This window comes from Staurois parvus, unplaced genomic scaffold (genome assembly GCF_062004578.1).
Source record: "Staurois parvus isolate SC_StPar_1 unplaced genomic scaffold, SC_StPar_1.0 ptg000347l, whole genome shotgun sequence".
Classification (NCBI taxonomy): Eukaryota; Metazoa; Chordata; class Amphibia; order Anura; family Ranidae; genus Staurois; species Staurois parvus.
Genome location: NW_028318143.1, coordinates 10937022 through 10949920, shown reverse-complemented (window position 1 = coordinate 10949920; position 12899 = coordinate 10937022). Strand labels below are relative to the sequence as shown.

Below are 12899 nucleotides of genomic sequence, written 5' to 3'. Positions count from 1 at the left end.
GAAAACTAAACAACAAATGCAGACTTCTAGCACATGACATGTCCCAAATTGTCCAGAGACAAATCTTTACATCTTGGAAACGTCCTCAGAAATCAGAGACATACTTCCTTATTTTTAGGAAAACTAAAGAACAAGTGCAGACATCTATCACCTGACATGACTATTAATTGTCCAAAATGTTCTAGGCACCATTCTTCACAGTTGGAACCACCCCTAGAAATCAGGATATGCTTCCTTCTCCTTTAGGAAACTAAAGAACAAGTGCAGACTTCTAGCACCTGACTTGTCCAAAATTATCCAGCATTTTCCAGGAACCAATCTTCATAGTTGGATCCATCCCCAGAAATCAAGGACATACAGAACTTTCTTTAGGAAAATTAAAGAACAAATGTAGACTTCTAGCACATGACATGTCCGAAATTTCCCAAACTTTTCCAAAGACCAATCTTCACAGTTGGAACTGTCCTGACATGTGCCTGGTTGGGGAGCCTGATGTGGAGAGGAGGCATCGTCTTACTACTCCTGCTCGGAGCCCCTGATATTGGGAACAGAGGGCGCAGAGCTAGGAGTGGCACGAGTGCGGGTGGGTCTGGAGCTGGTGGCAGGCAGGTGAAGACCCAGGAGATCCGGATGCAGGCCAGGTGTGGATGTAGGAACATGGGTGCAGCAGCAGGTAGGTATGGCAGCAATCAGGATGCAGACCGGGAACAGACACAGGAGCGTGGATGCGGCAGCAGGCAGGTATGGCGGCAACCAGGAAGTAGGCCAGGTGCAGGACCGTGGGTGCAGCAGCAGGTAGGTATGGCGGACACCAGGATGCAGGCCAGGTGCAGGACCGTGGGTGCAGCAGCAGGTAAGTGTGGCAGCAATCGGGATACAGTCCAGGTGCATATACAGGTAAGTAGGTGCAGCAGAGTCAGACAAGCCGGGTCAGGATCAAACGAGCAAATCAAGTACAAGGGAGCAAGCAAGCGGATAGTCAGGGATAAGCCGGGCTCGGTGCAGATGGAGTTCTTTCTTAGTCATGGTCAGATTAGATACAGGCAACAGAATCAGGTTCTGGAGTGCAGAACATTATAGACCAGAAGGCATTGACTAAACTGTATTGCAGATTTAAATAGCCCACCTAGCGGTGATGTGTACACTACTGCATATGCGCGCACTTGCACGCTCCTGCGCATGCGCACTTGCACCGCCGCGGCCATAGAGGATCCAACACTGTTGCACGGCTGCACGGAGGGATCCCTGACATGTCCCCAGAACTCAGGAGCATACCTCGTTGTCCTTAAGAAAACTAATGAACAAATTCAGACTTCTAGCACTTGACATGTCCAATATTGTCCAAAATTTCCCAGGGATCAATCTTCACAGTTGGAACTGTCCCCAGAAATCAGGAGCATACTTCCTTCTCCTTAGGAAAACTAAAGAAAAAATTCAGACTTCTAGCACTTGACATGTCCAAAATTGTCCAAAATTTTCCAGGGACCAATCTTCACAATTGGAACTGTCCCCAGAAATCAGGAGCATACTTCCTTCTCGCTAGGAAAACTAATGAACAAATGCAGACTTCTAGCACGTGACATGTCGAAAATTGTCCAAACTTTTCCAGGGACCAATCTTCACAGTTGGTTTTAATCCTCCTGCAGCACAGTGGCTAAGTGGTTAGCACTTCCGCCTACCTGCGCTAGGGTCGTTGGTTCAAATCCCAATCACGACACTACCTGTGTGGAGTTTACATGTTGCCCGTGTGGGTTTCCTCCACACTCCGAAGACATGCTAGGAGGTTAATTGGATACTGTCTAAATTGGCCCTAGTATGGGACCTTAGATTTTAATCCCGTTGAGGGTTAGGGACTGATGTGAATATATATATATATATATATATATAGCGCTGTGTAAATTGATGGCACTATATAAGTACTCTTGATAAATAAATAAAATCCTCAAAAAAAGTTTACATCTAATTCCATTATAAATATGCAGAGGGGAATCAGGCGTCCAACACACTTAGAAGAATGATAGAGGCTGTCACCCTACATCACAATCTAGGAAAGGGACAGGATCTATACATGTTACTTACCTGCAGTAGAGAAAAATAAGGTATGTGACTGGGCTGTGTAAATCTCAGGACTGGATGAACAAAAATACAAATCTTTTAGTGGTAAAGCAGTTCTCATATGATTTGTATTTCATCTGTGTATTAAGCTGTTTGCCCAGAGTTCAGCTTTAAAGAGGGGTTTCCAATTCTGGACACATTTCCAAAAATTCAGTACTGAGAATAGTACATCTTTCCAGCAAAATTTAGTAATAATAATGCGTTATCTTTGTAGCTACATTGTGGAGCTTTTCACCCCGGGTGCACAGTATTAAAACTTCTAATTTCTTTCAAATGCATTTCTATATATTTACTTCTTCCACATGCACACAAGGAATCAGAACAATTTGGGAATACAGAGAGCAGCTGCACTGTGTGAGTACCTTTCTAGAAGCAGTTTGCTTTGGATGTATTCCAGTGCAGTAAGTGAATGTAGTTTTGAAAGTGAAATTGCATTTTTTCTGTATTGAACCCAAATGTCCTATCTCTAATGTACAAGCTGTAAAATAGCCTTTGAAGAATAGTCTTTGATTCTTGTTTACCAAACTGAACATGATTCATAACTATTTGCAAGCACTCTTACAATGTTTCATTACAAAAAGCACATATTCAAGACGGAGGCTAAAATAGTCCCTGTAGCTAAAGAAAAATAAAGTTGTGGAACTAGGGCATTAAAGGTGCATTCCCTTCAATTCAAATCCGTTCATTATTGATTTTCCATTTATTACAGTGGTTGTCAACTTATGAGCTAAAGGCCTCAAATGAAGCCTCTGACATCACCAAAGGGCCGCATATAATGTTCAATATATGTAATGCTTAAAAAGACTGTCAGAGACTGCAGAGCTAATAGAGGAAATGAGGGTCAGAGAGTGTGGGCATCCTATATTGAGGGCTGCAGAAGGCAATATGAAGCTGGGAACATGCTACATGAGCATAGTAGAGATCAATGCTATCCCCTAATCAATGTTCTCACTACTGAGGTCCAAGGGATGCACATCATATACCAAAAAGCCGCTGGTTGGATACTAAGGATTTAGGTGGAGATAAAGTCTACCTGTTCAGTGGTCTAAATTTGAACCTCAGGTCGGCCGTGCTCAGTTTCATGTGTATGCACGCTCCACAGCACACACATCGATGCACAAGCACGTCACAGAACCTGGCACCCAGCGGCCCATTTAAAATGGTTGCAAAGACTGAAGGTTTTTTACCTTCATACACTCTATGCATAAAGGTAAAACACCTGTGTGTAGCTTCCTGCGTACCCCTCTAATACTTACCTGAGCTCCCTCTCAGTGCAGCGATGTGCAGGAGAGCAGCAGCTCCCCCAGGTCTCTGCCTACTCATTGGCTCAGACACAGCAATCACAGCCAGTGAGGAGGGAGCAGAGGGTAATGCCAAGCTACTCTGTGCTGTGTCTTATTGATGCAGAGAGTGGGGCTTAGGAGCGAGTACGCACACCAGTGCCCAAATAACAAGTGGCTTGCTATGGGGGCACTGCTCAGGGGGGGAGGAGCCAGAAGCACCAGCGTGGGCCTTGAGAAGAGAAGGAGCATGGCTGCTCTGTGTAAAACTATTGCACAGAGCAGGTAAGTATAACATGTTTGTTATTTTCAAAAAATAAAAAAGAACCCTTAATATCATTTTAAACCTAAGGCCTGCCTAGTGTCATTCCTGGATGGCTTCTCCCTTGTGACTTGTGTTTCTGAAAGCTTGCTTGATCCTATTACTGACCCTGCTACATTTGACTCTTCTTTGGATTCCTGCTTATGTCTGCTACTGATCCATGTTATCGACCCGGACCCAATTTTGTACCTCACTGCCAGAATTGTGTTGCCCCTTGCCTGTCTTTGACCTGGATTCTGATTGTGATTCTGTACCTATATGTTTGGTTGTTGTCAAACTTGGCTTGTGACCTATCTCCATGCTTCTGCAAGGGAAGGGGGGGGGGGGCATGAAAATATGGCAGTTACCTTTGGAATTCTCTGAAGTTTTTTTTTTTACTGTTGGCAAGCCATAGTAATATAATCACTTGAAAGACCTTCTATGGCAGTCTATTATTTATTGTGTAGTCAGTTTGGCTTACAAGTTTCATTCCTATATTTGCTTTATACTGCTTTATCCGAGATTGTTATTATCATTCTCTATTTTGAGTTTTTTTTAATCAATTGGTCTTGCAAATGGTTTTCCCTAGTTCAAAAAACATCTGTGCCAGTTTTGGTTCTGACAGTGACTTGCATGCCAAATTCACATAGTTCTAATTTGCTCCACTTCAACATTGTGGCGCAACACCTGCTTCAAAATCATTATAAAATACCTACAGTTCTTACAAAATAAGCTCCGGAAGATTTTACCCCCTTCATGACCAGGCCATTTTTTGCTATTCTGCACTGTGCTATTTTAACTGGCGATTGAGCAGTCATGCAATACTGTACACAAATTACATTTATATCTTTTTTTCACACAAATAGAGCTTTCTTTTGGTGGTATTTGATCACCCCTGGGTTTTAAAATTTTTTTGGAAAAATTACCAAAAGTTTTTAAAAAAAAACCCCAATATTTTTTACTTTTTGTTTACTTTCTGCTTCATAACATATCCAATAAACAAATTTCTTCATACATTTAGTTCAGAATGTATTCTGCTACATGTCTTTGGTAAAAAAAAAAGTCCCAATAAGTGTATATTGATTGGTTTGTGTGAAAGTTATTGCATCTACAAACTATGGCACATATACAGGAATTTTTTTATACTACTAATGGCGGTGATCAGCCACTTATAGTGGGACTGCGATAGTGCAGCGGGAAATCTGACACTAACTGACACTGAGTCGGAATGGACTGACACTGATTTCTCCATTGACACTAATACAGTGATCAGTGCTAATACTATACACTGTAACTTTACTAATAACACTTGCTGAGAAAGGGTTAAAATCTAGGTTCAATCAAAGGGTTAACTGTGTGCCTAACAATGTGTAATGTGTGTAATAGGTGCTGCTTTTACTAGGAGATTGACTGTTTTATCTCCCAGCTTTGCAGGGAGGAAAAAACATCCACATCTCTGCTCCTTGCACAGTACCCTGTGTTGTCAGTAAACACAGGGCTCTGTACTGTCATTTGCTAAGCCGATCAGCAGATCCCAGCCATAAATCATTGGCAGGCACCTGCTGATCGACTTGTGCTGAACTGAATGACATCACAGATGGGGCACTGGGCATGCAAGCTTGACCCCCTACTCGGAAATGCTGGATCATGCACATGTACGTGATCCAGTGCAGAGCAGCCACCCCACCACAGTACATGGGGCTGTCCACTAGTGGTTAAGACCAAATTTCTTTTGGTGAAGGGATGGACACTGCTCAACTGACCCCAGGAGTCCAATGTTGAGGAATGGCCTCAGCCACTGTTCTGGCCATGCCCGCTGATGCGTTTCACCCCGCCCACTGGGACTTGGTCACAGAGGCCACTGTGGCTGAGGCCATTCCTCAACATTGGACTCCTGGGATCAGTTGATCAGCATCCATCCCTTCACTTGTAATGACTGATACTGGAATCGCTCGGACTCATGCTCCCCTCTTCTCACTTGCCAGTGGGGTGATCCTTTTTATTCCATCCATAGCTTGGAGCGGCACCATAAGGTATACTTTTCAACTTTCTTTTGGGTTAGAGAGACAGATTTTACAAAAGTCTCCCGCATTATTTCTTAAAATGGCACTCTATGCCCCAAATTCAAGTACTAGTTCTAGACAGGTCCATGAATGTGAAACACGCTGCCCTACCTTTAGGACACATGTGGGACACTTTTGCAAAATCTGTCTGTTACAGTGTTTATGAATTCCACGGAATGTGTTTTGGGGGCTCTACACTCCCCCTTCACCTCGGTTTTTAGAGCAATAACCATAGGGAAAGGGATACCATCCTGGACTGTGTGTTGGAATCCAAGTAGGCATGTATAGATCATGCTGGCGCTTGGGCAAAGATAAAAAAATATATATAATTTTTGAAAAAAAATTCTCATAATTCTGTTTGGGAAGGGGGAGTGTAAAATGGAGCTAACTCCCTTTTGGGAGTTAAGATCCACTTTAACTTGACTATGAACAACCTATGTGCTGAGAAAAAATAATCTGCTGCCACTTTAACATTTACATGGATGTGTCCACCAGGTTTGTGTAGCCATCACAGACTGTTAAATATTCCATTCCTGCAGAAGGAAGATTAAAAAAAAACTCTTATTAAAAACTGGCTGGGAATTCGGTATTTTAATCTGCATAGTGATGCTTGTTTCATCTTTTTATTAAGATTTGCAGATCTGGCTCCGGTTCAGTATACGTTATTTGCACACAAACATTCTTGTTCTGAATATTTGAAATATTACAAAAAGTGATTTGTTTTTTTTAAATAATGGCTTAGAAGTTATTCAGGAAATAAAAATAATTAAGTGAACTGTTTATGTAAAGCAGGAAAACCTAGAAGCGTGCTAAAGTCAACGATTACTTACTTTTACCAATATCTGAGATGTATGTTTCCGAATGTCCAGGTTCAGCTGTAGTTGAGTTTGAAGGCCTTGTTCACATGACCACATAGGGCCATACACCATCCAGAAGGAGCTTATTTATGCAGGTTTTTACATAAAACCATGGCATCTATTAACCTCTTATTGGTGGCGACTGTAGAACACCTATGTAGCCATTAGGAACATGGGAAGAACGTTTCATTCTCGAGAACCGCCAATAGGCTTCTTGCCCTAATTTACATTAGCGTTAGTTGCCACTCCCAGAGGGAGCCAAGCAGTGTACGATCACCAGCATATGTACATTACCATGCCCGATACTACAACCTGCATTCTTCCAGCTCAGCCAGGTACCAGTTCAAAGAATAGGGCATTGTTAACAGGAAGCGGTGAGTCCAATACTTGCTTTACTTTTACAACTTCAGGGTAGACAGCTTCAGGACATACAACTTCTTTGACCCCTTTCACATGGGTGGACCGATTTAGTCCGCCTGTCAGTTTTTTGTAGGGACCCGATCAGACCCTCTATTGCCTACTATGGAGCAGCGGATGTTAACAGACATGTGTCCATTGACACCCACCGACATTCGATCCTGTCTGCTGAAAACAGAGGGATGGGGATTCATTCCCCATCCATCTAGCGGATCAGATGGCAGTTATATGGCAATGTACAGCAGGTCCATGTCCATCTGCTCACCCTATAGAGGAGAGCGAGCTGTGTCCATGTCCCCTCTACATAAGCGGAGTGGGCACGGATCTGTCATCTGCCTGCTTAGCGAAGATCAGTGGAGAGATTCCCTGCTGAGCAGGAGGACTCCAACAGCAGTGTGAAAGGTGCCCTATGGTAGAGGTCATCAGCACTTTTCCAGGTCAGGCAAACTATGCCTTGTCCCCAACTTCAGGGCACCAGGACCTCTCCAGGTATTTCCCAACTGAAGCATACCGGTTGCTGGGAGCATGACATCTCTGAAGAAAGAGCCCCACCAAGTCCCATGGAGACCAGCTTCAGAGTTTCACTCCTGTCCTGTCCTCTAGGCTATCTCTGTTCAAACACCTCCTACTCTCTATTGTAATCCACTATTTATCTATAGGATGAACACCACCTAGTGGCAAGCTGAGAATGGCACCAACACCCCCTTACACCTGTGACTCCCAGGTACAGAAATACGTTCCTTCTTGACGGTGAACTCCACTATATGAATGAGGCCTAATAGGAAACCTCTACTTAAAGAAATATGCTGACTTCTTGCTGAAATTGCAGGTCATCTGGTTTGCAAACCTGTTCCTGGTCAATTAGTGGAAAAGTACTGAAGCTGTAGGATACGTATGAAAGCCAGGCACTCAGCATTTAAAAAGGCTCATTCATACAAGATATGTTTGGATGCATTTTTTCAAACCATGCCAATGCATAGGCACTACAAAGCAATGTTTTTAATTAAACTGCATTGCAGTGTGCTGAAAAAAAGTACTGCAGGCTGCATTTTTACACAATGCACATAAATGTCCATAAAGACAAAGAGACTGTGAAAAAAAACCCCTGCTCATCCACCTATTTTTACCCCCCTGCAAGTGTAAATAAGGCCTTGAGATTACATATCCCAGGGTCAGAGGTAACTACACACCAGAAAGACTTCGAAGTTCAGATCCATGCAGAACCGCATGCTCAGGATTAGGTGTTCCCAGTGCAGCAGATCAGTGGTTATCGAATGATATTATACAGTGATCTGACCCGCTATGCTCCAAAACAAAAACTCTCCTTTGTGTATTCCTTCCTTTGCTTCCTTTTCAAATCTGACTATAGAGCACCTTTAATTTCAGCCGTTCTGAAAACGATGATATGATTTCGGCAAGCTTAAGGTGTCATTTCCTGTTCCCGTTAGCGACAAGAGTAGAGGGTGCTGGCGATTTGTTTAATAATGGATTGAAAGAAATTTATAATTTATGGCGTATTTTAATAAAAGGGGACATATTAATATTAATGCTCCAATCTGCAGCTCTGAATTGATGAGGCCTGTCTCTTTCTTCCAGTGAACCTGGTGTCTGAAGCTGAGCAAAGGGTCGTGTTTATAACTGCTCGAGTACACCCGGGGGAAACGCCGTCTTCTTTTGTGTGTCAGGGTGAGTGACTGTCAGTCTATAACTTTCCAACAGGTGAAAAAAAAAAAGATGGGAGACATCGAGGCCACAAAGGCTGAACGTTTTTGTTTTTTGCAGCAACAGCAGCAGACACAAACAATTTTACGGAATTGAAATGTCAGAGACGGGATACACCTAAGATAGACAATTGTTCCCCACTTTTACACTCCTCTCCAAAACTCATGCTATGCCATCAGATAGTAGCAGACATTTGTGCAGATAAGAAGCTATGCATTACATAACACAAAGGGCCAAATTATATTTATACATTGCAGAAACATGCTCATTATGGCAACGTATTGTTGAAGATGACAATTGCAAACACCACTCAAAGCTACTATTTAACCACTTCCATACAGGGCACTTTTATCCCCTTCCTGCCCAGGCCATTTTTCAGGTTTCAGCGCTCTCATACTTTGAATGACAATTGCGCGGTCATACAACATTGTACCCAAACTAAAATTTTATCATTTTCTTCACACAAATAGAGCTTTCTTTTGGTGTTATTTAATCACCACTGGGGCTTTTTATATTTTGCTAAATTAACAAAAAAAGACCAAAAATTTTGAGAACAAAAACACGTTTTTCTTTGTTTTTGTTTTAAAAGTTTTCAAATAAATAATTGTTCTTCATAAATTTAGGCCAAGATGTATTCTGCTACATGTCTTTGGTGAAAATAAGGATGTATTATGTAGTTTGTAGGAAAGTTATAGCGTTCACAAACTATGGGATATATCTGAATATTGATCAATCCTGAAGTACTGACAGCCAATCTAATTTCTTGAGGTCCAAGAATGTCAGAACAGTACAGATATCCTCCAAATTACCACTTTTTGCAAAGTAGACAGTCCAACGTATTTCATAAGAGGCATGGCGAGTTTTTTGAAGTTGTAATTTTTTTTATTAATTTTTTCGGAAAATGAAAAAATTAAAAAAAATATTTTCACTATTTTTTCTTACTTGCTGTCACCAGTGCAGTACAGCGTCATCATATAACTGGCATGGCAGTGATCAGGGACACTGACTGGTGACAGTATGAACAAAAATTATAATTTTTTTTCTTAATTTTAGTTTTTTTATTAGTTTTATTTTTTATTAATTTTTTTTTCTTTTTTTAAGATTTTGTTTCATATTTCACTATGACCAAAGTAGTACAATGTTACCATTGTACTACAATGTTACCATTGTACTACTTTGGGGAAGTGATCAGTATTTTTTTTTTTTTTTACACAATTTGCTTATAGCAAAGAATTACTTTGCTATAAGCAAGCATTTACCTGAATGACATCGATTCAGTCAGGGTCTTTTTTTTGTACTTAGCTGTGATTTGGCCACAGCTAATCACATGACACAGCTGGGCTGTGATTGGCCCAGCTTGTGCATGTGAATGCTGTGACCATTCACAGCTAGACACACTAGTGAAAGGAAGCCATCAGCCATCAGATCTGTCATCGGCCGTGTCCAAGGTACACGGCCGGTGACAGATCGCGCCACTGTGCGGCTCTGCGGTCATGCAAACTGCGTGTGCCTGAAAGGATGCCATATGGCGTCCACCCAGAGGGACGAGGGGTTTTTCAGGCCGTTCAACTTTTTTTCTAAATTCCAGCTATGTACCAATATAGCATTAATGTACTTCTTTTGCAGAAAAAAAGTTTCTATTTGTCCTACACACCCCTTACCTCAGTGCCCAACTGGCTGTATAAAAAAAGTTTAGATTTTAACCTCTTGGCGCCGGCCACATGCAAATGTGCGGCCTCCCAGTGTCTGGGTCTTGATGCCGAGCGGCCGCACATTTGCGTGCAATTACGAAAAACATATGTGCTGAGAGCGCGCGCTCTGCGTGCTCCCAGCACACATGTCCAGTACTCACGGAAAGGTCCCAATCTCCTCTTGTGATCGGGACCTTTCCCGATCATGTGACTGCCGTGACAGCAAATCACAGGGGTCACATGACCCTAAAACCCCGCCTCCCAGCTTCTGAAACCCTTAAAGGGCCGGGAGGCATCGGCGCCAAGGGGTTAAAAAAGTAAAAGTATTTTTAAAATCCTCCTGTTTGCAGTGTACCAGGTGATTAAAGCTTTATTAAACCCAAAAACAAAAATTTATTATATTGCAGATTACAAAATCCTAGATCTGGAGTCTGCATTTGTTTTCTTTTTTAGGTCTTTTTTTTTTCCTTTACTTTCACCTTTTGTGCTTGCCATTTATCTTTAAGCAGTTTCAGTATTTATATCCCAGGAATCTACAAAGGTATTAGATTTCTAGATGTCTGGTTCAAATCCTCTATCCATGGTGCTGAAATCAGTTGTGTGAGCAGTGGACTCAAGTTCTGTCAAGATTCATAAAGCACAAAGTGAACAAAAACTAATAATTTCATCTTTTAATGATACAATTTCTGTAAACGGAAAGATGATTGGCTGTCATGGGTAACTGCACTTTGCACACCATCAGCTTCCTTTCTACTGCCTAAAGCTGGCCATACATGGCTAAGAAATCGTTCAAAAAACTGTCGTATTTGAGAAAGATCTGTTGAACGTGCATGCGATAATACCATCATTGTAACTAAAATTTCCTCCCAATTGTTGACATATTATCGATCGTTAACAACATAAATGGTAATGATTTTTTTACCTTTTGTGAACCCTCCCACTCGCCAACAGTATTTAAAAGAAAGATCTTGCTTTTCATTGCTTGTACTTCCGAGGTTACACTTTAACATGCATATTCTCTGTTAACTGTTCCTTATCCATTCCAGTACTAAAGTTTAGAAAATCAATCATTAATGCTACAAAAATCAGATACGACAGTTCATTTTTTTGTGCCATAAAACATATTTTGAGAAATGAAATTAGCCCACTAATATTTTGAAATTCAAACAATCGAGCATATCAAGAACTTTTTTGAATGATTTTCTATACATGTATGGCCGACATTAAGGCTGGTGTCACACTGGTGAATCCTTTATTGACACCAAGGCACAACAACCACATAATGTGCTTCACTCACTGGTACTAAAAGCTGCATAATCCTGTTAAATAATGAGGAGCAGAAATGCAGCAACATCTCACTGGTCTGGCCAGCCATAGGGGAAGGCAAGTGGTGTCTTAGCAATCCTGACATCCTTAAGTTGTTTACAGCAAACTGAGCACTTGAGTCATTCTGTGTGTCGCTTCTCGGCCTTTGGCTAAGATCAAGTGTAGTATCTGTTCTTATCAGTGTCCAGTGGGGGTGCTCCGCCATCATTCTTGCTTTTTGGTGCTGGTATAATAGGGGCTCTTAAGGTTAGTACCGACTGGAAGAGAAACCGAGGCACCCACAGGCTGTTGGGGTCCGGGAGTAAATCCCCCAGGAAAACTGGAGGGGCTCAGTTCCTCCTGATTTGAATGGGTCTACCTTGTCTGGCCAGGGGTCAGGGAGGCAGACAGTCCACAGAGCAGTGCCCCCTGAGAGTGGTTGCCTCAGGGGTGCTTTTAGTAACACATGGGGGTGGGATCCCAAGTGTCAAAAGTATACATGGTCACTGTTCTAAACACTTTTGCTGCACTGAGCCTTTTAGGGCTAGGATTTTTGGATAAGTACAGGGCAATTGTTTTGCTACGGGCCTCAGGGCCTAGCCAGTGCACAATTGCATGGCCACTTATTTATTTATTTTTCTCCCCACTGTTTTGTCACCTTTCACTTTTGTGGGGTTTTTTACTCACTAGAATGGAGGGTGTGGGTCCTTGGACCTGCCCTGAAGTCTAGGGGGAGGATGCGTGGCCATTAAGTTCCTTATTCCTCTGTTCCTGGGGGAGGTCTCCCTTCGGGAGAGCTCCCTGACCTAGTTCTTGGTGGTCCGCTTTGGCTAGCTAAAAGGAAAGGGGTCCGCCAGGCCTTTCGGCTAGGTGGACCATGTTTTAAACCTTTGTCCCTGTTAGAGCATTGTGCCCCAGGGAATCAGGGTAGAGAACCTACCCCTTCGGGGGGGTGGACTAAAATACACCCCTCAGTGCACTTTTTTGTGTTCGTGTTTTGCACTTGCACGTTTTTTGTTCCCTTATGGGTTTTTGTGTTTTAGCACCTCCGTGGACTTAAAAAAAAAAAACAAAATTGTGTGGCATTACGTAAAAAACACTAAACCTTATAACTGAAACTATTACTAGAATTAAATTTTGAAAAACAA

General features: G+C 42.2%; 1 protein-coding gene and 1 pseudogene across 2 annotated transcripts in view; both read left to right on the top strand.

Annotated features, from left to right (window-relative positions):
* LOC149456841 (cytosolic carboxypeptidase 6-like) overlaps positions 1 to 12899 on the top strand; it is a 2243892-nt gene that overhangs the window by 1706379 nt on the left and 524614 nt on the right. For both annotated transcript variants that reach the window (XM_089684448.1, XM_089684447.1), the window contains exon 7: positions 8630 to 8719. In XM_089684448.1, coding sequence (XP_089540574.1) covers positions 8630 to 8719 — 90 coding nt within the window. The remainder of the gene's footprint in view (positions 1 to 8629; positions 8720 to 12899) is intronic.
* Positions 11903 to 12031, top strand: LOC149456842 (U2 spliceosomal RNA; annotated as a pseudogene).